The sequence below is a fragment of the Hemicordylus capensis genome, chromosome 4 (genome assembly GCF_027244095.1).
Source record: "Hemicordylus capensis ecotype Gifberg chromosome 4, rHemCap1.1.pri, whole genome shotgun sequence".
Lineage (NCBI taxonomy): Eukaryota > Metazoa > Chordata > Lepidosauria > Squamata > Cordylidae > Hemicordylus > Hemicordylus capensis.
In genome coordinates, this window is record NC_069660.1 from 32,339,591 (window position 1) to 32,367,486 (window position 27,896).

General features: G+C 41.4%; 2 protein-coding genes across 21 annotated transcripts in view; one reads left to right on the top strand and one right to left on the bottom strand.

The window, feature by feature from the left end:
- SULF2 (sulfatase 2) overlaps nt 1-22,672 on the top strand; it is a 450,340-nt gene extending 427,668 nt beyond the window's left edge. For all 11 annotated transcript variants that reach the window (XM_053248097.1, XM_053248102.1, XM_053248096.1 and 8 more), the window contains 10 exons: nt 2,933-3,185; nt 8,003-8,099; nt 10,051-10,145; nt 11,386-11,445; nt 11,940-12,109; nt 13,767-13,909; nt 18,978-19,101; nt 20,705-20,735; nt 20,984-21,040; nt 21,646-22,672. In XM_053248097.1, the coding sequence (XP_053104072.1) occupies nt 2,933-3,185; nt 8,003-8,099; nt 10,051-10,145; nt 11,386-11,445; nt 11,940-12,109; nt 13,767-13,909; nt 18,978-19,101; nt 20,705-20,735; nt 20,984-21,040; nt 21,646-21,676 (1,061 nt within the window). In that variant the 3' untranslated portion in view covers nt 21,677-22,672. The remainder of the gene's footprint in view (nt 1-2,932; nt 3,186-8,002; nt 8,100-10,050; nt 10,146-11,385; nt 11,446-11,939; nt 12,110-13,766; nt 13,910-18,977; nt 19,102-20,704; nt 20,736-20,983; nt 21,041-21,645) is intronic.
- Nucleotides 22,673-24,679: 2,007 nt separating this feature from the next.
- The window catches only part of NCOA3 (nuclear receptor coactivator 3), a 203,606-nt gene continuing 200,389 nt past the window's right edge, over nt 24,680-27,896 (bottom strand). For all 10 annotated transcript variants that reach the window (XM_053248086.1, XM_053248092.1, XM_053248090.1 and 7 more), the window contains one exon: nt 24,680-27,460. In XM_053248086.1, the coding sequence (XP_053104061.1) occupies nt 27,449-27,460 (12 nt within the window). In that variant the 3' untranslated portion in view covers nt 24,680-27,448. The remainder of the gene's footprint in view (nt 27,461-27,896) is intronic.

Here is a 27,896-nt window from a genome sequence, read left to right on the forward strand (position 1 = left end):
TCTGAACTCACCCGAGTCCAGTTCCTGTGCCAGGTTACCAAGATTTTACCTACTTTGTCACCAAGATATGAAGCTGGGTGGAAAAAGTCAGTTGAATCTCAGGAGAAACTGGGTCTGTTCAGAAGTCTCATGGACTGGGAACACGCTCTTATCTCCTGCTATTTACTGACAGTTTCTCCACTTCCAGACCGGGCAGCGGTCATATGAACTCCCTTTAAATGTACTCCCATCTGCAGTATTGGGATAATGATGCTGAGCTACCTTACAGGTGTGTTTAAGATAATGTATGTGAAATGCTTCAAAAATATGAGAGAGGTGCTATAGAAATACAAATCATCATTATTATTATTATTATGGTATTATGACAGTCCCCTGTGAAACGTAATACAGCAGGCTTCAAAATACCATAATAATTTGATCATAACCTTTGCAACAGAGTATAATTTTACCTATGCCCTGATATCATTATGCTGTGGGTTTCCTCACCCCTCCCAGCAGCAAGGTGAAATCAGTGAGATTACAAGTGTGGTCCAGTATATTAAGCCCACCTTGATGACTCTAGGTTTCTTTTACAGAAACCTAGTGATTCTTTGGGATTCTGTGATTCAGTGAAACCTAGTGATTCTATGGGGCTAATCTATTTTCACATGGAATTATGATGTACAGATGTGGAAAACATATTTTGTGTTTTAAAGCAAAGGAGTATTGAAAGATGAATGAGAATCAAAATTTGAGGACAGGGAATCAAAAACAGCTTGCTTAATAAGAGGGACTTGAAATTGAGAGACTAGTTAGAGAGCGAGAGAGTCCTTAGCTTGGCTATCCCTCAGAACTGTCTCTATGAGAGAGGGTGACCTGTGGGGAAATTTCAAACATGACAGAACCCACCAACATATTTTTCAAAGGTTCTTACTGTGACATTTGGGACTCTTGGGTAGCTGGCACTGGGTATCATTGCTACATCTTTCTTTATTTCAATTCTAAGCTTCTACTGCCATCTAGTGACTCTAAGTAAACAGAAAGAAATTAGTGCATATTTATTGCATACATTCTGCTAAAGAAGCAAGCACATGACTGCTTTTGCTTGTACTGTTGCTACTGCTTATATGACACAGAATTTACAAAGCTCTTTGCCATCTTTGGGTTTTCTCACAATAACCCATTTAGTGCTTGGTGGCTAACACAATAAGTAGTCTAACAGAGCCATAAGAGTCTGTGCAGGGCTGCAGTGAAGCCCTGACATGTTATTGGCGGTGGATGCAGCATTACCACATTTATTGTTAACAATGGGGACTCTTAGACTGTGCATCATGTTCACTACTATTCCTGTTTTCCATATGGGAAATTGAGGCTGAGAGAGAGGTTTGGTCAAGCCCACAAAAAAGGTCAGTTGTAAAGATTTCCTGACTCCCAGCCAGTGGTTCCTCTAATTTTTTTCATTTCTGTGCGGAATGAGTTTTGTTCTGGGTGGCAGTATCAGAGCAGTGTGTATGCATCTGCATTCAGGGTGAGGCCTTCCTGATTCAACCTGAACTGGGGGACATCCAAAAACTTGTGAGCGCACACACATGCCCATGCCTTAAAGGGAACAGTGCTCCCAGCATTTTATCTAATGGACCATCTTGGCCACATAACTGTAACACCCAATAGCTTGCACAAAGATGTGTCAGCCGAAAGATCACTACTTTAAAAAAAAAAATCGCCACCTTATAACAACTGTTCTCTGCGCGGATCACAACAATAAAACAGTAATAGAATAAAAACATACAGTTGTAAGCACATTAAAACAAAAAACTACAATAAAATACAATGCATTTTTCAAACATTTTTTAAAAGCCTGGGTGATCAAGAAGGCCTAAAAGAACAAAGTGATGGTGTAGGCAAGCCTCACTGCAGAGACTATTCCATATATGAGCTGCCACTGCAGAAAAAGCCCTATTTCCAGTAGTCACCCACCTCAACTCATTGTGCCTCCAGCCTCAGAGGCACGATGCCTCTCAATACCAGTTGCAGGGGAGCAGCAGCAGGAAAGAGGGCATGCACATATCTCTTGCCTGTGGGCTCCCCAAAGGCATCTGGTGGGCCACTGTGTGAAATGATGCTGGACTAGATGGGCATTGGGCCTGATCCAGCAGGGCTTTTCTTATCTCATTTGGTAGGGGTAATCAGATCAGGATCTCTGAAGAAGTTTTTAAGGTCCAAGTAGTAACATATGGGGCAAGGTGCTCTTTCAGGTTGCAAATCATTTAGGGATTTAAAGGCTAAAACCTGCACTTAAAATTTGACCCAGAAACTGATGGGGAATGGGGTTGGCCCTATCCAACCCCAGCACAGTATCCCTCTAGTGGATGTTGCTGATATCTGCCTTATGTTTCTTTTTTGATTGTGGGCACTTTGGGGACAGGTGACCATCTTATTTATGTATTATTTATTTTTATTTGTAAACCGCTTTGTGAACTTTGGTTGAAGAGTGGTCTATAAATATTTGTTGTTGTTGTTGTTGTTGTTGTAGTAGTAGTGCAGCTGATAAGCACTGGTGTGATGTGATCAAAATGCTAGTCTAAGCCTGGTATGTCCAAACAATATGCATGGGCAGAGTCTGGTCTCCTAAGCAGCATTTTGGGCCTTTTGAAAAGGGCAAGCGGATTTCTATTTTTGATGTCCTTGGCACGTACAAGCACTTGTGGCCCATAACCTTGAAACTTTAATGGTGATGCAGACTTTATTGTAAAACCTGATGTAGGAAGAGAACCAGGCTGATCCCCATAACCAGACTAAAGAAGAAAGTAGTCCCCAAGAAGACAGAACTTGGCCATCCCTAACCTATCCTACTTCTTACCTAAGCCCATGTGTCAAGTTCCTCCTGTCCATCAATCCTGTTTTTGATGCATTGAGACAATTAAGGTGACTTATGTTTTTCCTTTCCTCCCAGAGTACAAGGCAAGCTATGTCCGAAGTCGCTCAATTCGCTCAGTGTCCGTGGAGCTGGATGGAGAGGTTTATAATTTGGATTTGGAAGATGGCTACCAACCTGTTTTGCCCAGGAATATTACAAAAAAGCATAAAGAGGATCAAGGTGCTGTAGGAGGCGACGACGACGATGATGATACAAACATGGGAGAATACAGTGGAACCGGCAGCATTTTAGAGAATACGGCCCCTAACTTAATTAAAGTGACACATAGGTAAATCTTACTGGAACTTATTTAATGGGATTGGACGATGGCTTTTACTAATGTTTAGAGCAAATCGGTCTATATGGTACTTTGCAAAGTGACATAAACAGAAGTTAGGTCCTTGCCCTGAGGTGTTCACGGTCTAATTGTGTGGTGCCTGGAGGGCCTTCTCTGTGGCTGCCCCTCTTCTTTAGAACACTAATTCCTCCCCCCCCCGATACGTTCAGCCCCCTCCCTGGCTGCTTTTAAGGCGATTCTTAAGATCCATCTGTTTCACCAGGCGTTTGCCCTTTAAAAATCGTGCAGACTGATTATAAAGAAAGACACAATAAAGTTGCTGCAATGATCCACTGGAACTTTTGCAAGAATTACAAATCGCCAGCAAGCAAGAATTGGTGGAATCATCCAATTGAGAAGGTCACAGAAAATGAGGAGGCAAAAATCCTCTGGGATTTTCGAATACAAACTGATAGGCATTTAGCGCACATTACGCCAGATCTGACAGTCATCGAGAAGAATCGGGTTCTGATAATTGATATTGCAATCCTAGGGTATAGACGAGTCGATAAAAAACAACTGGAGAAAATAACTAAATACAAGGACCTTCAGATTGAAACTGAGCGGCTCTGGGAAAAGAAAACCATAGTGGTGCCAATAGTTGTTGATGCCCTTGGTTCAGTACGAAAAGAACTTGAACACCATCTTGACACCTTGGGCATCGATAAAATTACAACACATTGGCTACACAAGGCCACATTCCTCGGGACAGCACAAATCCTATGACGCTATCTTTAATTTTCCTTTAGTTATCCTAGACCCGTGGAAAAGGCCTGATAATTAAAGTACCAAATCCAGTCAATAACATCTGGTAGACTGTCTACCAGATGTTTGGTATCCGGTTTGTTTTATTCAAGGTATTGGATAGCGGAATTAGGGAGATTACAGAAAGTAAAGGCGACAATTAGTCTCCTTGAAATATTCCTCTCCAGATGTTAACTTCTCCCACTTCTTCTCCATTTACTAGCAAATGAGTCTTCCATGTGTTCATTGCCTTTTTTTACAAAAATTTTTAATGTTATCATTCACTCCAGTCATATCCAAGCATTTTAAAATCCAGTGGTAATGAATCAAACGCTTTCTTATAGTCAGTCCAAGCTACATTTAGATTTGTCTACCTTCATTTACAATTTCCCAAAACCATTTTGTCGATGAGAAGCTGATCTTTTGTGCCTCTTGTTTTCCAACGGTTTCCCTTCTGTTCCATTGGTAACAAACTGTTCCTTTCTAGGTGGTCTTGCACGGCATCTGCTACAATTGCTGTCATGGGCTTGAACATTGTTGGAAGGCAAGTTATTGGCCTATAGTTACTTGGTACAGCACTTTTTTCATAGTCTTTCAGAAAAAGAGAAGTCTTGCCAGTTGTCATCCATTCATCAAGTTATCCACCTTCCAGTATATCATTCAATTGCTTGGCTAATCTTTTATGTAAGTTGGTCAGATGTTTGAGCCAAAATCCATGTACTTCATCCATTCCCGGTGCTGTCCAATTCTTAATCTTTTTTTATCGGTTTTCAACCAGTTGGGGTATTATTATCAAGTCATCCATTTTGTTTCCATCCAATTTCCCCTCAACTTTTTTTATCCATTCTGCATTCTTGTTGTAATCAACAAGGTTGTCCCAGATGTTTCTCCAAAACCTGAGTAGCTGTTCCCTCTCCGTTTGCACAATGTTATCCAATTTTTCTCCATTAACACTCTGATAAAACCGACGTTGATTTGAACAGAAAAGGACATTTTGTTGGTATTGCAGTACACAAGCATCATATTGGCTGATCTTCTTCACTATTGCTGTAATTTGCTGTTTCACAATTTCAAGGGCTTCTTTGATTTTCCTGGTATCCAAGTGGTACTTCTTTACTAAGTATTCCTTGATCTTTTCATTCTTAAGCTTTTTCTCTTTCATGTCCTTCAGTTTGCTGGGATCTGCTCTTAACTTACTGAGCTTACTTTCCAATCTATCCTTCCATTTTGGTTTTTCCTTTTGTTGTATCTTTGGCTTGTTGAGTTCATATCCAAGCTCTTTTGTGATCACTTTACATGAGCTGGTTTGTTTTCTGTAATGTCTCAGTCTTAATCTCGTCTACAGCTTTGTTCAGGTCATTTAATACTTGTGCCAGATCTTTTTTGGACACCAGCTTCAGTGCAGGCAGTCTTTTACGCTCTTTTCTTACTTTCATATGTTCAGCAATTTTTCCTTTCAGTTCTTTTTGCATCTCAGTTAGCTGATAATCTTGAGAATTTGGCACAATCAACAGAAGTATTTCATTTCTTTCTTCATATTCTGCTGTATCTGCTGGAGAATTTTTCGATGGTCAATATCCTCACTCTGGATATTTTGCTGGAGTTCATCCAATTCTACATCATTAAATACTTTCTTTCACATTATAAATCGATGGTGATCTGCTAATTTAATTTCCGTAATTTCCAAGTTCGGATGTTTTTGTCTCCAAATTTCATACATTTTTTTCTGGAATCCATGTTTTGATGGGTTCAATTTAAAGTAACAAATCATAATTTCTTGATTTTCTGCGACTGTATACTTTCAACATTGAGTCTGTTCTTCCAGTAGCTCTAAAGTCTCCAACTTTGGTTGCTCAGCTGAAGATCTTCTGTAACCCATTTTTCGACAAGTGCCCAGGGACTCTAGCATTTGACGTGGCCCTTGTAAACCCGGGCAATGACCGATCCAGTATAGAATTTGTTTTTCTTGTTCTCACCATGGTTATGGGATTAGGCACATTTAGTCTGACTTCTCAGCAGAGGCCTGTCTGGTTTGGGTGACCCTCCACATAGCCATCTGCATCCTCAAAGCTTGCAAGCCCCTCCACCTCATCAAGGTAGTGCCAGCAGAGGCAGAGATGATGATGATGATGATGATTGGTATTGTTGTTCACCACCTAGAGTCTTTGGAGAAGGCGGTATATAAGAACATATAAACAAACAAACAAACAAATAAATAAATTCGGAGAGCTTAGAGGGGAGGGAGAAAATTCAGAAGTATAAGCTGGTGCTTCCTCTCGGCCAGGGGATTCAAACCCATCACACAGTGAGCACAAATCTACAAAGAACACGAGTCTTAAACCAATGTGCAACGGTTTGAAAATTTTCTGGGTACATTCAGATCCAGTATATGTACTCAGGGGGCTTCACAATCTCACAGTGGTGGCCCCCTATGCTTCACCTATCAATCTACGCAGTGGATCAGTTTGATTATGAGATCAGCACAGACCGCACAGTGACCATCTCTATGATGGTGGCACAGATCTATCCTGCAAGCAAAGATGCCCAAGGACACATCTCTATGTTTTGCATAAGCTGCACTATACACACCGTTCACTTGTGTGATCTCTGCCATGCAAATGCCTAAACCTCAGTCTCTACAACAAATCAAACCAGTGCCTCCCTCAACCCTTAATGCAATTTTGCATTGCTCAATTAGCTCTACAGAGCTTTGGAGCTCCAAAGATACAGTACTGTAGCTTGGCATTTTCTATGCCCAGGACATGCTCCAAATTGTACATTCAATTCTGACTATACTTTGCCCAACCAGCCCACCCCATACGGTAAAGATTTAAGAGTACACATTTCTTCACCCAGTGCACAACCTTAATCAGTTTATCCAAACTGCCTTTCTACATGCACACAGAGGAACTATTCAGACAAACTAGTTCCCATGTAATTTAAGGAATGGCATGCTACAGCAGGAGACATTTGTGCTTATAATATTGTCCAAATGAGACCAATGGTCATAGACATTTTAAAGATACCATTGCTGAAATTCAGTTTCCCGTGTGCAAATAGCCTGCTTTTGCACAGAAACTGTTGTGCAAATGCCTATTAGCAGCTGGTATCCACTTTTCTTCACCCTCACCAGTAGTATTCAGTGGCTGAGGCTACAACTAAGCACATTTAGTAAGCCCTGTTGAACGAAATGGGACTTAATTCCAAGTAAACATGCGGAGTCTAGTGTGGTGGGCTGGGCAGGTGAAGTATCATCCAAACCGGCCAACAATTTATTTATTATTTTATTATTTATTTATTTGATTTATATACCACCTTTCCAAAAATGGCCTAGGGCGTTTACATAAAAACAAAACAATTAAAATCAATTAACATCAAAACTTTAATTTAAACAATTAAAATCATTTAAACATTAAATCATTTGAAACCAACATTAAAAATTTAAAACCATATATCTACTTAAAAGGCTGGGTGAATAAATGTATCTTTAGTGCCTTTTTTAAAGTTGCCAGAGATGGGGAGGCTCTTATTTCAACAGAGAGCACAGTCCAAAGTCCAGGGACAGCAATGGAGAAGGCCCATTATAAGCAGAGAGCAGTGAGACCAGAGTGTAGCAGTATCCCTGATCGCAATATCACAGTTGGTGTGCCTGTCCAGGAGTCAGACAACAGTGGGTTTTCATGTTCAAATATGGTCTCGACGCTAGCACCTGTTTTTGGATTGCAATTGCAAAGGGAAAGTATGCTAAGATGATAGCCATGTTTCTCAAATATTGTGCTTTGCAAGTTCTAGTAATTGTCAATATGTTACATGACTTTCTAGATTCGTTATGTGCCTTGTCCATGTTGTTCCCAGGGCATCTGGCCCCATTTCTCTCCCGCCCTCGCCCACACTAGTTACGCTATTGTACAAAGGATCCCTAGGATGCTTTTTTCTAGATTAAGAAAATAGTGTCTTACTGGAAGCAGCTGTTCATAGTGTGTGCTCTGCTGACCGGCCCAATGACCTCTTTTTTGCCTGCCTAGATGCTACATCCTAGAGAATGACACTGTTCAGTGTGACACAGACCTGTACAAGTCTCTACAAGCTTGGAAGGACCATAAGCTTCATATAGACCACGAGGTTAGTGACTCTGAGTCCTGCCTGCAGGCAGATATCCGTTACACTGCTGGAGACTTGTTTCTAAATACCAGAGCAGTGTGATGCCATTGTTGTCTTTAAGTGATTTGAGACTGGTTGCATAAGTCGGCAGATCCCAAAGCAGCCTTTGCCAGGATATCCCTTAGACCAGTTTAATGTGGCTGGGGATGATGGGAGTTGGAGTTCAACCATAACTGGAGTGCCACAGGTTGCCTGCCCCGTCATTGATGTTTGTGGACTCATTTTGTGAACAAAGGAGTCAAGAAAACAGCCTCGGAGAAGCTGCTGGGCACTCTCCACTGTGCACACTGCACAGTCTCCACATTTTTTCTAACAATAGTTAGAGATTGATTAAGGATGGCATGAGGAAGCAGTTAATGGAGAACTGACACCTTTTGTGAGTGCCTCTGGGCTAGCTGTAAAATGAGAAGGAGCAGTGGAGTAGGGGTAATGGATACGGCAATGTAGATCTTTTGAGATGTGTGGCAGAATGAGCGAGCACAGGACATAATAGCTTAATCTCGTCACTGTGATTCTGGTTTTGCTTTACAATTAATACAATGATGAATATTTTATATAGTGCTTTTCAACAAAAGTGCCCAAAGCAGTTTAGATAGATATAAATTAATAAAATGGCTCCTACATGTCATCTGCATAGGATCTGCAAGTCAGAGGTAGCAGGTATTATCATCCAAAGACAAGTTCTTGCAGCTATCAGCAACTCCCTCCCACTAAAGGCTATTCTAATTGCCACGTGCAGTGCGCATTGCTTTAAACTGATCCATTTGGTGGCTTTTATCACTACATTCTGTGCAGCAGCAGACCACACCGTTGGGGTAATTTGAACTGATAAAGCGAACATGTTCCTATATCACTGCTGAGTGCTAAGGAGGGCACACACACACACAAAAACCCACATGTGAGCCCAAGGCTCATCCTGATCTTATAGAATCCCAAGGACGAGGTAGTGAATGGATATGCCCTTAGTTAGCACATAATATAGTACTATTTTGGTATATTTGTAAAACGCTGAGGTATAACTTCATAAGTGCAAGTTCCTTGCCCGCATGTGAAGGGCTTCCCACAAGGCTCAATTGTGCCCCATTTCTCCCCCCCCCCACTCAATCTGCTAATATGGACACGTAGACAAACAATGATCCTGGCAGTCATGGGAATGGGAGGTCTGTCCGCAACTCCCATATCCTTGTCCAAACCATGACTTATTTGACTTCCAAATCTCAAATAACTCCCTTAGCACAGAGAAGGAGAACTGGATGGGGTACTGGAGATGTACAGACCTCTCTGCTTCTGGGCTGTCCTAATGTGTGGCTTGTGTGTGTCTCAAAGGGAGGTAAAGGCCGAAATATGGCCTTGTTTGGTGAACATCAGGTTCTAGTTTTAAAACAAACATACATGCAGACCTGAAGCCTGTCCTACCCTGATTTAGACTATAAGATATGTCAAGTTTGGATTTGTCCTGTTTTTGCATATTCAGGCATGGAGGTGAAACAAGTGGCATCTACATGCAAAAATGTAGGCAAGTTGATGCATTCCGATTCAGACTAACAGAACATATTTAACTTTTGCAATTCAACGTGCTTGGTTCTTAACTCCCTGTGACAAAGTCTTCTAGCTTCTGGATAGAAATTGTTTTTTTTCTCCCAGAGCTCCATATCTCTATCCTTCAACAAGCTGAGGAAGCAAAGTGCTGCCAACTTGACTTCCAGCTAAAGGGAGCAAGTTACTTAGGCAAGTTTGATGGAACAACTTAGCTCTCTTGGTGCTCTTTCAAGAATGGCTTGATGAGCAACAAGGTATTTATTTGGGTAGTGCGTATGAAGGAGGATATAAAAAGGTTGTTGAATAGTTATCAAGTGGGCTTTCAGAAACTTACAACTTCCCCTGTATCCTTAATTTTTGTTTTTATTGTTAGATTGAAACTCTACAAAATAAAATAAAAAACCTGAGGGAGGTGAGAGGTCATCTTAAGAAGAAGCGGCCCGAAGAGTGTGATTGTAACAAGATAAGGTATTTTGCCTACAATAAATGAACAGGTTTTAATCAGCAATTTGTGAACAAAAGGGTACGAGAACTATGAGGCTGCAGATAAGAGTGCAAAGAGATACTTCCTTCCACCTTCTCCACCACGTTCTTCCATCACAGCTTTGGGGAAACACAGCAAGACTGTCCCACCCGCAAGCCACCTGTAGCTTGAGCACTGAACTTTAAAAATTACTTGCTAAAGAGGAATTATTACTTGTCTCAACTAAGTGACTAATACATACACTCTTTCTTTCTTATACAGTACTCATATAGAACGTGTAGAATTAATATCTGATAGAAATAAAATTTAAAACTTGCATGTGGCCATATTATTTAGGATGTTCATATACCACTTTTCAATAAGAAGGGGTTTACTTCGCAAAGGGAATGAAAATATAGTTCCTTGTCCCAAAAGGGCTCATAAGTAAAAAGAAACACAAGGAAAATACCAGCAACAGCCACTGGATGAATAGCTATGCTGCAGTAAACAGAGAGATATGAATCAATAGCTTTTCTATAGGGTACTTAGCCTGGGCTATACTGTTTCAGATTGCTGGGGGGAGGGGGGATTCTCACATTATTGAATGGTCATTCTTACCAAAAAATATTCCCTGCACATAGAAATCTAGCATGTCAGGGAGAAGGCTAGGATAGAACCCTTATGAGCAGGAAATTGCAAGGGGATGCTAGCTATAGTCAGAAGTGGCATAGCTAGGAAAGAGGCTTAAATAATCTGCTGACTGTGAGATCTAGTCCCTGGAGTTGTTACAGGTAATGCTTATAATGCTTGGTGCAACTTTTCACTGATTGTTATGTAGAAACAAAAGCCAAAAATTGTAGAGAGGGGAAAATTAACCGTTTAAGGACCACCACCCAGCCAAGAAGATTTGTTTTGTTTTGTTACTATATTATCCAGAGCAAATTACCTGAAAGGGGAAATTTATATCTTGGCTAACAGACATGGGGAATCAAAGAGCAAAGCCTGCCTCTTTTCTTTTCCTCTCCTTTTTTTTTTTTTTAATAGGCTTTCAGAGAGGCTCGTGGCCACTGATTTAATTCTGGGGTGTTCTTTTATTGAACGTTTGTATGTGTGTTTTATATTTTAATATTGTTTTTGTCAGTTTCATAAGCTACCTTGAGCTTTGGAGGAAGCAGGGGTATAAACAAACAAGAGAAGCAATTGTCTAATTATACATCTGAGACCGTCTTTCTTCTTTTCTCCCAGTTTCCATACAAAACACAAAGGCAAACTGAGGCATAAAGGGTCTGGTCTCCATCCTTTCAAGTAAGTGCAAACTGGCATCCCCCAGGGCGGTAATCAATGTGCAGTGCTCCTACATTAATTTCTGCTGCAATCTTATTAAGATCTACCTGGAGCAAAGGGAATAATGGATTTGAATCTAATCATTTTCATTCTCTGACACAGTCATGTATTGGGCATAATGGAAGAAGTTATGCTAGCACACAAGGGAAAGGACAGTTTTTGCCAATTCCCCTTCCTCCAGCTGCCCCTTGCCTTGCACTACTGCCCCAAAATCTGCTCCCAAGGATCCCCCAGCCCTCAGGGATTTAGTATTTAGGGGGCACAGAGACTGCAGAAGGGGGGCTTCTAGGATTTACACACAAAGACACACACACATTTGATAAACCCACAGTTGTTAAAGGCAAAACCTGGCAAATTTCTGCAGCAGTTTGGAGGCTCGTATTTGCTGTTGGTTGTGCAGCAAATGAATGAGGTTTCAGATCAGCTAATGGTCTGGTGTGATCTCTGTGCTACAGGAAAGCTTTGCAAGAGAAGGACAAGTTGTGGCTGCTCCGAGAACAGAGGAGAAAGAAGAAGCTGCGCAAGCTGCTCAAGAGGATCAAGAACAATGACACGTGCAGCATGCCAGGCCTGACTTGCTTCACCCATGACAACCAGCACTGGCAGACTGCCCCCTTGTGGACATGTAAGGGCCTCGGGACTCAGTTCTAACCCAAGGAAGTGTAGGAGATTGCTAGGGCCCTAGACCTTCACCATGGTTATTGGGTACATTGGCACAGCAAGCAAGCAAGTGCTCTGACTGCCAAATAAAATTACAAGTGACCTCAGAGCTGTGATATCTCCTGGGTCCATAAGACAGGAATAACAGACTTACCAGTATCTTCGTGTATCTTTAGAACTAATAGAAGAGAAGAAAACAGTGCCTAGTTTCTAAATGAGAGGCAGGCTCAGTCCTTTCTGAGAATCACACATGCAGCTGGCAGCTCTGTGCTTTTATCACAGAGGTGTGGGAGAAGGTTGTGATTTTATAACAAGAGGTGTGTTAAGGGAGAGGCCACTGCAACTGCTTAGAAAATATTCACAAGGATGAGACTTGGCATTGCCTTCTCCAAAGTGGTCAGTTTCAGAAGTAATGGTGCTTTTCTGCTTGCTGTGTGTAAGATCTAGAACACAGTCCAGTCCCTGCAGGACAAGGAGCTCTTGCATAGATAGACTCTCCCAAATGCCTTTGCTTAGAGCGGGCAGAACCAACACAGAAATAAATGTATGCCAGGGGTCTGCTGTCTTGCTTGAAATTAGCAGGAAGTCCTTTGAGCAGTAGAATTATGTATCAGCTCTTGCATGGGCAAGAAATCCTCACACTGGAGGAAAGTAGAATATTTGAGTAAACAGCCATCTTGTAAAGCTTTATTTTAAACATTATTATATCTTTAGCTTTATTATATCTAAAGCTTTATTTTAAACATTATTATATCCTGCTTTTCTTCACTGGAACTTAAGGCAGCTTACAATATAAAAATTAAAACAATCAAAAGCATACATGTGGCCCTTCTTATTCGCAGGGGTTCCATTCTCTCCTATAGGTGCAAAAATGGAAATTGTGAATAACAAAACCTTGAGTCAATGGGAATTGGGGCCAAAAAACCCGGAAAAGGGCCAAAAAAGCGGGGGGGGGGATAAGGAGAACAGTACTTTATTCTCCAGATCTCCAGCAATGCCCCTCCAAACCCTGAAAACAGTCAAATATTTGTGCCCTCCCTACTTCCCCCCCCCTTCTTGCTATATATAGAGGTGGGGGGAGAGAGCGCGCGCCACAAAATGGCTCTCTGCTGGAAAGTGGCAGCCATTTCCAGCTCATTTCTGACCACTCAAAACCGTGAATAGGCGGATTTTGCCTATTTTTCTACCTATAGATAATGAAACTGGGTCTCTAAGACCCAATTATGGATACATGAAACAGTGGATATGGAGCCCACGGATAATGAGGGCCACCTGTATTGTCCAAAGAAAAGAAAACCAGACCAGAACAAATTAATTGTCACCAAGCCTCAAAAATAACAGCCTAAGAGAACAGTGGAAACAAACATGCCTTTGCTAGACACCAAATGGCATCGGGGAGGAAGCCACCAGTCTCCTGGGGAAGCTAATTCTACAGGGTGAGGCCACTACACAGAATGCCCTCTCTTGTACGGACACCAGGCAGAATTCTGCTGGAAGAGGAACCTGCAAGAGGGCTTCTCTGGGAGATCTTGCTATAGCATCTTTGAAGGAATATTACCATTCACAAGGAAGAGTGGAAGAAATACTAGCATTCGTAAATTTATTGTGGCTTTAATTTGCAGTGGGTCCTTTCTGTGCCTGTACCAGTGCAAACAACAACACGTATTGGTGTATGAGGACAATCAATGAGACGCACAACTTCCTCTTCTGTGAATTTGCTACCGGCTTCCTTGAATACTTTGACCTCAACACTGACCCTTACCAGGTACCAGCCTCAAAAGAACTACTAGTGTGGTACAGAGTTTAGAGAAAAGGTTTTTCTAAAAACCGCCTAGAGATGTACATATTAGGCAGTATAAAAATATGAAAAATAATAAATCAATATATAAAAATCTGCAAATTTTCCCGGCGGGTAGACCGGGCCTCCGGCGTCCTTTGCGGCGCGCGCATGTGCGCACGCACGCAAAGCGCCTTCATTCTGTATCAGGCCTTTCTAACGAGAGGAGCTCTGTCCGGGAGCTCCTCTCGTTTACTACTCCAGCTTTGGGTAAGGACTTGGGCGGGCGGGCGGGCGGGCGGGCAGCTGGGAGGGAGGGAGGGAGGGCGACGGCGACAGGGGTATGGCAGCACCTTTCTATGTGCATCTGCTGGGGGGGGCGGCGGCGGGGGCAGCTGGATTCCAGCGCCCCGTTATTTGGTTAAATACGGGCGCTGGAGGGGGTGAAGAGGCGGGAGGGGTAAGAAAGCCCTCCCGCCCTAAAAGAAAGGGCCCCCCTTCGGTGCTGGTCCGGACTGGTCCGGACCGTGCACATCTCTAGATGGGATCACAAGACAAGGTTGGGATTCTGTTGGTATATCTCCCACTCCGCTGTCTAACAGTTTCCCTGCCTGAGCTGCTTGAGGTGCCGGAAAGGACTGAAAGACTGTGTTAAGCTTGAGGAATGGGGTACCGGTACTAATGTTGTTTAGGAGGCTGATGAAGCTTTGTGGGCGAAACGGCGTATATCCGGAAGAGCTGTTCGACTTTGATTCATGAACGACTTTGATTCATGAAGTTTGTTTTTCTCCACAAGGGCATGCAGTGGGCTTTATCTTTATCCAGGTCATCTTATTTATGGAAGCCGTGCTCGACGGGTTCTCTGCTATCAGCTTGTTTGTGATTTGATATCTTCACTCCTGTGTGGATGGTATTGAGCGTCCCACCATTGAGGACATCCACACCTCTTTTTGAGACCACGTCTAACGTGGTGCTTTTGTCATCTGGCACTTCTATTATGATACTTGATTTTGCCTATTTCATCCTGCAGCCCTATTTTTGCCTGGCTCAGTTACACCGCCCTTCTATATTTTTGACTGTTATTGCACATGCTTATATTTATGTATCCTGTATTGTGAGAAGGCATTTTGTGTATTATGTGTTACCAGTTGGTTTGAGTATTACTGCATACATTATTATTATTATTTAGTTTAGATTCATGATTTTTGTTTATTAATGTTATTGATTATTTATTACTGGCTTATTATTTCTGAATATATATTTATAGTGTTTATCTACATTTTCAGTGTTTGGTCATTACGTTATCTGCATTTTTTTTAAATTTTTTTTTTGTAGTCACAGTGGGATTTCCCTTTCCCCTCTTTATTGCTTGGTGGTCTCAGATGTGGCATTGAGGACCTACAGCTGTTAGTCCTGGGGGACTTGAATGTCCATGCTGAGACCGCCTTGTCTGGTGCAGCTCAGGATTTCATGTCTTCCATGATGACCATGGGCCTGTCTCAACTAATTTCTGCTCCCACACATGTGGCAGGCCATACACTTGACTTAGTCTTTGGGTTACTGATGGACAGTGGTACTCTGTGGATAGTCCAGGAGGCTTCAATACCGTTATCATGGACGGATCACTATCTGGTGAATATTGGACTAAGGGTGAACCCAAAACACCTCTGCAGGAATGGAGGACGTTAGGATGGTCTGCCCTCAGAAGCTTATGGATCCTAATGGATTCCTGATGGCTCTGGGGGAGTTTCCTGTTGAGGGAATGGATGATCCTGTTGATGGCCTGGTATCCCTCTGGTATGAGTTGGGTCGGACGATTGACATGGTTGTGTCTAGCTGTCAACCCACCAAGCCCAAGCAACTCCCTGGTATACAGGTGAGTTGCAGACAATGAAGCAAGCTGGTAGACTGCTTGAGCGCTGTTGGTGGAAAATTCAGAATGAATGGGACCACATAACAGGCTAGAACCCATATTAGGGCCTACTCTATGGTGGTGACAGTGGCAAAGAAATCCTACTTTTCTGCCACCATTGCATCTGCTCATTGTCATCCAGCAGAGCTTTTTCGAGTGGTTCGGGGCCTCCTAGGTGAGGACCCCAAAGACCATCAAACAGAACCGTTGGCAGTCCGCTGTGACCAATTTGTGTTGCATTTTGCTGATAAAATTGCTCTCATCCATTCTGACTTGTATGCTAAGATTTATGTGATGCCAGAACTGGATGTTGCCAATGCACCATCTGGTCCTGTTATATTGGATGGTTTTCAGACTGTGTTGCCTGAGGAAGTTGACAGCCTGCTTGGAAGGCTGAGGCCTACCACATGCCTGCTTGACCCTTGCCCTTCATGGTTGGTGAAGGCTTCCAGGAAGGTACTGGGTCCATGGGTGGTGGAGGTGAAAAAGACCTCATTGGTCCCAGATGATCTGAATAATTTTCGACCAGTTTCTAATCTCCCCTTCTTGGGCAAGGTGTTAGAGGGCATGGTGGCATCTCAGCTTCAGGCTGCCCTGGATGAATCTGATTATTATATCTGCCCTGGATGAATCCTTTCCAGTCTGGCTTCCGACCTGGATATGGGACGGAAACTGCCTTGATCACCCTGGTGGATGACCTATGCCGGGAGATAGACAGAGGGAGTGTGACTGTTGATTCTCCTGGACCTCTCAGCCGCTTTCGATACTATCAACCATGGTATCCTTCTGGGACATCTCTCTGTGTTGGCACTTGGGGGCACTACCTTGGGGGTCATACTCAGAAGGTTGTGCTGGGGGATGCTTGTTCCACCCTTTTGCCTATGGGGTACCACAAGGATCTGTTCTGTCCCCCATGCTGTTTAACATCTATGTGAAACCTCTGGGAGAGGTCATGAGTAGGTGTGGGCTGCGGTGTCATCAGTATGCTGATGAGTATGCTGATGAGTATGCTGATCAGTATGCTGATCAGTATGCTGCGGTGTCATCAGTATGCTGATGACACCCAGCTCTACCTATCTTTTAAGTCAGCAGACACCAGGGAGACAGTGGATGCTCTGAACCATGGTTGGTATGCTGTTCTGGACTGGATGGGGGCAAACAAGCTGAAACTTCATCCAGATAAGACAGAAGTGCTCTGGGTTGGTAAAACTGATTATCCAAGTAGTGAGGTAAATCTGGTCTTGGATGGGGTCACACTCCCTCTGAAGACAAAGTCTGCAGCTTGGGGGTGCTTCTGGACCCAATGCTGTTCTTGGAGGCGCAGGTGGCAACGGTGTGTGAAAGTGCCTTTTACCAGCTACGGCTGGTGTGCCAGCTGCAACCCTACTTGGAAAATCAGACCTGACTTCAGTCACTCGTGCTTTGGTAACGTCCAGATTGGACTACTGCGATGCACTCTACTTGGGGCTGCCCTTGAAGACGGTTTAGAAGTTTCAGCTGGTTCAGAATGCTGCTGCAAGGATGCTTGTGGGTGCAAGTTGCTTCACGAGCATTACACCCAACCTGCGTCAGCTTCGTTGGCTACCAGTCCACTTCCAGGCTAGATTCAAGGTGCTGGTATTGACCTTTAAAGCCCTACACAGCTTGGGGCTGGGATATTGGTCGGACCACATTCGCCCATATGAACCTGCCAGGGCGCTCCGCTCGTCATCTCAGGCCCTGCTCATGGCCCCACCACTAACAGAGATCTGATTGGCGGGGACTAGAGACAGGACCTTTCTTGTTGTGGCTCCTCAGCTTTGGAACGTCCTCCCTGAAGTGCTTTGCTATGCTCCCTCTCTGTGTTTTTGAAAAACAACTAAAAACATCATTTTAAAGAGGCTTTTAAATGTTTCACCTGTTGTGATACCTGGTAGGTTCTTTAGTTTTTAGTTTTTATAATTCTTAGTTTTTAGCTTTAAGATTTTAATTTGGAACTTTAAAAGCTAATTTCAATTGCGGTTTTAGCTTGGATTTTTAACTTGTTTAATTTAGTTAATTTTATTAGTCTGATTTTATATTGTAACTGTTTTACAAATGTTGTGAGCCATCCCGAGCAGTAATGTACTGGAGGGGCAGGGCATAAATATTTTAAATAAATAACAGCCGATTCTTGGGCAATAACCTACTTTGATAGACATACGGTCCCATCTAGTATTCCCGCTCTTACAAAACATGACCCAATAGCTCAGTTGAACCGTTACTATATATTTATTTCAGCTTCCAGTTTGGGCTACCAATTGCCTTTGTAACATGGGGTTGGTAGCCCAAACTGGAAGCTGAAATAAATATATAGTAACGGTTCCACCGAGCTATTGGATCATCATGTTCACCTTGTACGGATAACCTTTCCCATGCTGTTCATACCATGCCCCACTTTGCATCCTTGGCTTTTCAAAACTGAGCTTATGAGAATCCTCATGTGAACATCCATTGTGCCATTCTTGACTGATCTGCAGCATTCTGCTCCCTCGAGAATTCTCGCCAAAGATTAGGCTCTCACATGCCTCTCCCCACAGGGAGAAAGTAACACATGAACTAGGCTGTACTACAAACATTTTAATTCTGTCACTCAATCAGGGAGATACTGCATTCAGACAAGTATGGTACAAGTCTCTTCGTGTGTTACTTCTATGGTAAATGTGTACGTGACAGCATAATATTAATAGGAGATAGACTGAGATTTTTCCCTTAAACATAATGCTCAAATAGGCCCTTGAATTTCCTATCATTTTAGCTGAAGGCAGTGTGTCTGTTGTTTTTTTGTATACATTGGACTCTTACAATGTAAGGCATGCTTATACATTCCCATTTTATGGGATGATCTGAGGCTAAGAGAGAAATTGCTTCATGGCTACCAAGTGAATTTGTGGCGGTTGAGCTCTAGCCAATAGTGTATTTATTGTAACTCAGCATGGGGCATTGTCCAGCAAATGATCATGTCAACTCAACCTTGGACATAGTGATCAGAGCTTTTTGCTACTTTTATAGCACATCAGACATTAATAATATAGTTCTTGGCGTGATTCCAAAAATCTGTAGTGTGGCTCCTTGTGCCCATGGAATCGATAGTGCTACTTTAACAAAAGCCTTCTTTATCTGCAGCTAATTAATGCAGTGAACACACTAGACAGAGATGTTCTCAATCAACTGCACGTGCAGCTCATGGAACTAAGAAGCTGCAAAGGGTATAAGCAGTGCAATCCAAGGACTCGGAACATGGAACTGGGTAAGGGGCCTCTTATAGTTGCCCTCTCTAGGAGAAAAGGGTGTTCTAAGTAACCAAGATGGCAGTGTTGTAAAGGACTTGAAATTAATCATTAACTGGCAGAAATGAGCAGGGAAGCTAGGTGAGGAATATTCTGGCTGACACATTCTTCAGGGACATATTTTGTGATACACAATGGGTTCCAAAGGCAAGGGAAGATAGTTGAAGATCACTCGCTTCCCTGCACAGCCTTAATCTGCAAGTCAGCACTGCTTCACCAGTGCAGTGTTAATTTAGATGTCAGCCCTTTATTATCATGAGCTTAAGATATTTTTTGCTTCTACAGTTGGTAGAGGAGAAAATCATGAGGATACATGGCTCAAATGGAAAATTTCTCCATCAATACTTCCAGCCCCAGTTGAGGAGCTATTCTCAGGCAGGAGTTTATTATATGATTTGCCTTTCAATGAATGTTTCAGTTCATAGGTTACTGAAGCAGCAACCATAGGTGGGGTGGAGGATAACACAAGTAGAAGCACAATCACTGGGAAGAACTGAGTGATGGTGATCAGTTATCAGAAACAGGCAGGGGACAGTAAAGGTAAAAGCTAGTGTGCCATCAAGTCAATTTTGACTCCTGGCGCCCACAGAGCCCTGTGGTTGTCTTTGGTAGAATACAGGAGGGGTTTACCATTGCCATCTCCTGTGCAGTGTAAGATGATGCCTTTCAGCACCTTCCTATATAGCTGCTGCCCGATATAGTACCAATGGGGATTTGAACCGGCAACCTTCTGCTTATTAGTCAAGCATTTCCACGCTCCACCACTTAACAGTACAGAGGGAATATTTACATTTACATTTTATATCCCGCTCTTCCTCCAAGGAGCCCAGAGCGATGTACTATATACATAAGTTTCTCTTCACAACAACTCTGTGAAGGAGGTTAGGCTGAGAGAGAAGTGACTGGCCCAGAGTTACCCAGCAAGTCTCATGGCTGAACGGAGATTTGAACTCGGGTCTCCCCGGTCCTAGTCCAGCACTCTAACCACTACACCATGCTGGCTCCTATATGCCTTGCCTATTGATAACTAAAGTGCCTGTAGTTAAAAATGGCTGAGTGGGGGAAATTTCTCGGGTGGCTGTGCCTGTGACTTCTTCACCCTTGTAGATGTTGGTATGATACATGCAGTGGTGCAGAGCTGCTACAGACTGGTAAGGCGGCCCCAGTGCTGTAGAGAAGAGGAAGCGGCTGTTTCTCCCATTCGTGACAACCAGAGAAACCACTAGCTCAGTCAGCTATTCTCTACAATATGAGGGCTGCCTTACGAATCCACAGCAGCCTGAAAGCAGCACACAGCAGCCCTGAATTATGTCAGCTGCTGGCTTTTACCTTCTCCACCCCAAGGTGGCTTGAACCTAAATTTCAGCTCAGTGTGCAGTCTTTTATTCTGTAGTTCAGCTTAATCAAACTTGTTTTGTACACTAAAGCTGCTAGTTTGGTCCCCAAAACATGAAACCTATCCCTGATAGCCATTTGTTACTTAATACAGTGTTGTCCCTTCTCCGTGACCTACCTTGCCTTTTTTTTGCCATTGATAATCAATATGTATTTTCTCTTGTTTAGGCCTTAAAGATGGAAGCTATGAGCAATTCAGGTACGGCTTAAATTACTACTGTTCTACCCACCTAAATTCTGTGCATCAAACACTTCAATGGGGTTTAAGTGGAGGCACACAAATAAGACTTAGACATACCCAGTCTATTTCTCTCCCTGTTACCTAACTTGAATTCCTACAAAATACATACTATATTCTTTGTAGCTAATAAAGTATGCTTTATCTGTGCTCTAGTGTTTTTTTGGTGATGGTTAACTTTTTTTTTTTTTTAATGGCTTGAAAATTAGGCAGTTTCAGCGTCGAAAGTGGCCAGAAATGAAGAGACCTTCATCTTCCAAGTCACTGTGAGTCAGGAGTCCATTCTCAAATTGCTATCCTTCACTTCTCTCTTTGCATGCAGTACACATTCACATCATCATCTATTCTCTCTTAAAATAGCTTCTTCATAGGGAATCAGTCAGGAGCAAGATGAGATCTGCTAACTGGAGTCAACACTCTCTCTAGTTAACGTTTTATGAGTTCATTCATATTCATGAGTAAAGCTGACCCTTTAGACTGGGAATGAGTGACAAGAGAGTAATTTACATATTGAGGGTATAATAATAAAGAGAATCACCTGGCTTGTGTAGCAGAGATTTGATCAGTAGCTGCAGTGGAAGAGGGTATTACACTACTTTTGAGATCACTAGTAGACGAGGTTGAGGCCCACAGAGAAAGTTAGTCCAAAAGACATTTGTGTTGAGCATTTCATATTTCACTTAAATTTCAGTTATTGTTAAGGTAGGTGTTGACTAATACCGTTTTGACTTGTGTTATGAAAATAGTACATAGTAGGTGGCACACAAAGTCCAACTGCCTTTCCCTTACATGGCCCTGCTGAAAACAGATTTGTTTCGTTACTTACTTTGCTATAGGCGTGAAAGTTCTAATAAATGTGTTTCCATTTTAGAGGCCAACTTTGGGAAGGCTGGGAGGGCTAATCTCCCATAACTGCTGGACCTCAATGAGGATATAAACTGGCCAGAACTTGAATCCTTGTACAGACTTAATGGAAGTATGTAAGATTTCAGACAATTATGTTAGCCTGGAGGACTGGATGAACTTTGATGCTAAGGTAGATAGCGTTTGCACTGTTATGCAATCTGAATAGACACAGTGACCTTCTGGGGACTACTATCAAGAATACCCCTTCTTGAAGCCCACTGGTTTACCTGCTTTTGCTTTGGATTATACCTCACTTGCTTCACAGGCTGTTCTACTTCCACCAGCTACTGGATAGTGTTCCAAAAGATGGAAGTTTCAGAAAGGATGGTGACCCACTGAGACTTAAAACCCTAAAGGGGCAAAGCACACAGAAAACCATTTCAATGGAAGCCAGATTTCTAGTTCCTCTTCAATTTCATCTCCAGCTTCAAAATGACAGACACACGAGTGGGAATCAAGATGCCAATGTGGATATTTTATCTTTGTGGCTTAGGCAAATCAAGCTTAGAGACAGTGGTAGAGAAAAAGAACTATTGAGGGACCCTGGCTTTCAAGACAATATTATTGAGCAGTTGCACAGACTCAACACGGTAACAATCTTCAGGTGTGTCTACCACAGAAACCAATTTAGTTCACCATTTTCACATCCGTCTTGAGACTATTCCATAAGAGAAATGGAAAATAAAGTATTCACTCAGAAGCCAGCTTTCCAGCGTGGTACTGTAAATATTTAGTGTCCTGTTTCAAAAGAAACAAAGTTCAGAAGAATTTTGTGTGTTGGCATGCCCCAATACCATTTCTGAAAGTGTCACCTAATTGCATAATAAAACTTCAGAATTTATCAATTTTTAAAAGCACTGCAGAATTTAAGAACACAGTTTATGTATGTCTTGAATTTTAACAAAGTTGGATTTGTATTAAGTCTTTGTGGTTATATTGTATGTTCAAAAACCAAAATTACTACTATAAAAGAAAGCACTTGTTTACTTTTATATTTGAGGGGTGTGTTTTTTTTTTAATGGCAATAGCCATTATTGTTTTATAGCCAATGTACCTTCAGGGTTTGACCACAAAAGAGTAATCTGCATAATCGATTAGAAAATGCAAGTCCAAGATCCTGCTTTGCTCCACAACTCTTCAAGTTCTCTTAAGGAAATAAAGGCAGTGGGGGCAGAGGAGGAGAATGGGCAAACTCACTCCATATTGCTACGCTAGATTGTCTCCCCAAAACTGCTTCCAGTCTCGTACTCCTGCAAGTTTTTATACAGAATTGATTGGTTACCTTAATCCTCCCAGCTCACTTGAGTTGGGAGCTCTTTTGTATGTGCCCAACATCATTTACACTAACAGATTGGTGTTTCAGAGATGTTAAGTATTACTTAGTTGAAGAGATTGAAGCAGAGTACAGGGTTTCTTCCACCCATTGTTCTAGCCTGTGCATAAAATCCTTGTCAACCTGTCAATCACATCTATAAACAGAGCATCTAGTGTCCAGTCAGTAAGTTTACTGACATAGGGCTGTTTCATACCACATGGGAGGCAATCATTTGTAGCCATCATGCAGTTCTACCCAAGTGAAGCCTTTTTGTTTTGCCACACTTCTCGACAACTGTAGACAAGTAGCTAGGTACAGATAAGCACTGGCTCTCATCTGTTGCATATGAGAAACATGCAAGGCTGAACTCACCTGGGCACAATTATGGATCAGGAGGTAGATGGTTCATACAAAACTGTATTTTGTATACATATACAAATGTGTATAGAATGGCTGACATACTGCACAAGTGTATGTCAGCCTAGTGACTTTGCATGAATGCAAGTTGCATAAATTTCCAGTGGACTTACTTTCATGTAATAGTCACACAAATTCTTGCACAACCTGTTTGCATGCAAAGTTTGACATACCATTGCATATCAGCCAGTGATATATCAGCCATACGTGGAATGTTTAGAGACTGCCATTTTTAAAAAAATAAAAAGGGACATGTCTTTGTCTCTAGTGACCATTAATTAGGAGGTGGGCTGATAGGCAGTTAATAATACAAATATCCCCATCCCCATGTAGACCCTGAGTATATCCAAATGATTTCTACTTTTTTTTTTTTTACACTATACTAGTTCTCATTTTAACTGAACACTGAGGTGGAGATGACCGCTGTTAAATGTGTTTATACCAGTAAAAAGGTTTAATATTGCCCATCCCCATATTATTAAAACAGGCCGAAGGCCAGGCAGTTATGCCTGAGCTGGAATCTGCTAAAGCCTCTACAGAGAAATAAAATGTAAGTTTACTTAACGTCCAAGGGTGGCGGTGGGGAAGGTAAAATCCTAGGTTGCATTTTTTTGACTGCAGAGGTAACCAAGCCACCAAATTCCAGTTTCAAATAGAAACCTTTATATACATTATTATTAACATCCAAGGGTGTGGAGGGGGATCAGAAAACAAGATCATATTTTTTATTTATTTATTTATTTATTAAAAATTTCTTATATACCACCTCCTCCAAAAACTCATATGACCAAAGAAAAACACACCACCCCTTGCAGTTAGCCCACAGGAGGCTTTTTGTGTAATGTAAAGATCATTTATTACAAGCAATATTTTATGTAAACTAGCTTTAGAAACAGTTTTCAATACTGTATGCCTTTCTCCTGAGATATTTAAAAATATTGCTCAGTTGAATGGTTTCATAATTACTGCACCACTGCCACCTGACAGTCTGCTACTAAATTTTTTACTTGTGCAACATTCAAATTCTTTTCTCTCACAGCTACAAAATTCTTTTTATTTGCTAACTTAAAAGCACAGAATTTTAAAAAGACATATGCCTTGAAACACAAATTAGATAACTGAAGTGTGGCATAATGTCTCCATAGTATGCCCAATATGCTTAGAAAGTACAAATACAAACTAAGCTCATTGTCCCATGCAGCCATGTTTCCTGTGCCATATTGCCAACTCATGCACTGTATTCAGCACTCCAGTTCAACACACTGAATTGCAACAGAAATAGATTTTAATCATGCACTTTTGATTCCAGATGTGATAGTTTCAATCAGCACTGCTTGGAATATGTTTGACAATGCTAATTCCAAGACATTTTTCAACGTCTTAACTATTTTATCAAGTCTGAACTAAAATCTTTGGATTCAGCAAAAATATAGGAACTGGAAAACAAGGTAGCATTCTAAAGAGCAGATTAACCAATGAACATCAGGTACCACACCATTTCAGAAATACAAACAGAATACTCAAAATGAAAAAGAAAAGGCAACGAATAGTTTAAAAATTGGGAGAGCACACTTAGCCAAATCAAATGGGGCTGCTTGTTCTCATCAACATCTATACCATGTTAAAAGACAGTCCACTCTGACTGTATAGGTTCATGAGACTTTGACTATGATATTGCACTGGAAGCAAGACAAGCAGGCTCCCCAAAAGCTAAAAATATTCTCTCATGTTTTTACAGTAGGTTCTGCATCATTTACCTAGGTCTAGGTAAGCACCCCAATCTAGAGACACTTTGTATGCACAAAAGTTCTGATGCACAAGGCCTTGCATATGGACAAGCATTTCATCACTAATTTTAATGTTTGGGCCAGCTACACATACACTGTGCAATGCTCATGTGGAACTCCAGCTAATTTATCCTTTAAACATATATCCTATCTTTAAACAATAACTTGAAGTGGGCTATTACCATTTTAAATTCCATTAAAACAAAACGTTGAAAAAAGCATAAAGTGAAATATACATTAAAAAATTTAAGTCTGTGGGAGCGCTCTTGCAGGCTTGGGGACAATCTGTGCACCTCAGAACACACACACACACACACACACTTCTGAATCAGAGCTCTACAATTTGAAGCACAACTTAACATTACTTAAGTTAAACATAATAATTGGGTAGACTGCACAAAAACAGGCGGTATTTCAAACCTATGTTCAGAATAGTAGCAGCTTTTTCAGGATAACAGGATTTCTGCATTAAAGACAATTTCCCTAAGGATAAGAGATCACAGAACTGCAAGCTTCTGCAAAATGAAACTGAACTTTCTTTATAACGCAAATAATCAAGATCACCAGTTTACATATTCAGGAGGAACAATATTGAGTATGCAATGAAAAAAGGAAAACACACACCATAACCCACCACACACCGCTTCAGACATTTTGGCCTGTCTTTCTATAGAAAGATCTTCTGACTGAAAAAGAAAAACTGAAAAGCGCACAAACGCACACACATTCACTCACTCTCCCCATTATATAATGTAATACAAAGGAAATTATGGTGTGTAACCTCCAACTATGAATATTGTTATGCATATTAAACAGTTTAGAAAATAAATACATATTTGTTACCAGTGGAGGATTTAAATGTGATACACCAGCTTAATTTCCACAAAATCTTTTGAATATTGGTGTATCATGAGTTTTCTCAGACATTTAGAAACACAAATGCACATTCAGAACACCACTGAGGCTTCATTAAAAGTTAACCAAATGTCCTAGCAGAGGTTGTTTCATTGAAGAAAGGTTATATTAAAATTTTCACAAATTGCTATGACAGCTAAAAAGAGCCTGTTGTGTCATCAAATTGCTCTGTATAAGAAAAAGTAACAAAGTGCACACTTAAAGTGTAGTTAAAATATTAAAACATTGCTAAAATATGAACAAATGATCTTTTTAAAAGCCATTACTGAAAGTTGTAAATTGTCAGAGAGCAATGAAAAGAAAATGAGGGCCAGTTGCCCAACTCCAAAACCATTTTAAATAATAATTAAAAAATCTATACGGTCAACTCTGACTAAACTGAGAGTTTACAGAAATTACCTTTGTTAAATATTTAGCTTCACAAACTCTGCAAAAATGAGTTAGTGACCTACAAAAGTCATATATATAGTACAACATCTTAAGATTATATTTACACAATGCATTTACAAAGAATTTCTCTTCAGATTGCAATGCCTTGCCTTGAATTTTATGAAGCTTAATGGCAAAAATATGCATGATTATTGCTCAAATTTCCACATATGTATTATGCAATTGTAATTTAGCCTGGGCTTGAACGGGGCCTGAAAACAGCTATTTTGATATCCATTATTAAAGATATTGCTTTGATCTGTTACGTACAGCATTTTATAAAGTGCACACAGTTGCACACCGACATGAAAGTATTTATCATGATTAAGCATTTTTAGTCTTTCCATAACCTTCTGGCATCAAAGGGCAAGATCTGGTGGCTATGACAACTAATTTCAGTTGCCACTTGCCCTCAAGAGCCCCCAACACCTAGAGGTGAGGTTAAGAGCAGCATTAATGTTGAGAGGGATTTTGGTTTAGTTTTAAATCAAGGCCAGGAACAACATTCTATCAGAGGATCTTGCTAGAGAACTTGGACTATCACCCGAGTTTCTCCAGGCACTTTGGTCTGCCTGTAGTTAAGGGCTTTGGACAGCTACAGTAAATAGAACTGGGAAACACCATATACCCATTACATTTACTCAAATGCCACTGCCAAATTCATGTTGCTAGAGGCAGAGTGCCAAAAAAAAATTGACCATTTTTTGTACAGCACATTATACAGTAATAGATACGTTGCTTCCACTCCCTGTCCCACCCCAAAAGTTCATAACTTATAAAGTCACTTCGGACATCTTCATGGAAAAGAGTGGTATTTCCATAAGGCTAGTACACGTTGCTATGAAGTACGTGTGCATTCTTCTGTAGTACTAGTTCACCACCATCTATGGGAGTTTGCAGTTGTGTCAGCAGTATTTCTGATTGGGGGAAAACAAAGAACAGGTATGAGACACACTCTGCAATCTAGCAAAGAACTTAAGCTGCAAATTTTGAAGGCAAAGAAATAAAGCATAAGAAATACTGCATTGGCACTCAGTGCTTTAGAGACCAGCTGTTTTTTTTAATGGAAAAATATAGGCCACTGATGACTGCGAGGTACTAAGGACAAAACATATGTGGCTCCCTTGAAGTCTCTACTTGAGTTATGATCCTGGGATTCTTAACAGGTGTTCCATAGCAGGCTTCACAATTTTGTTTAAAACCAATGATAATGGAACAACGGAGAACTAGAAGGCTGGGAGAAGTGACAAGAAGCAAAACTATGCAGATGCAATCTATTTTCTGAGCTGAGAGATAAAAAGGCTGGTCTGTGAGTGCTCTCTCTTAGCATCGGTACTTTCAGGGGCTGAGCAC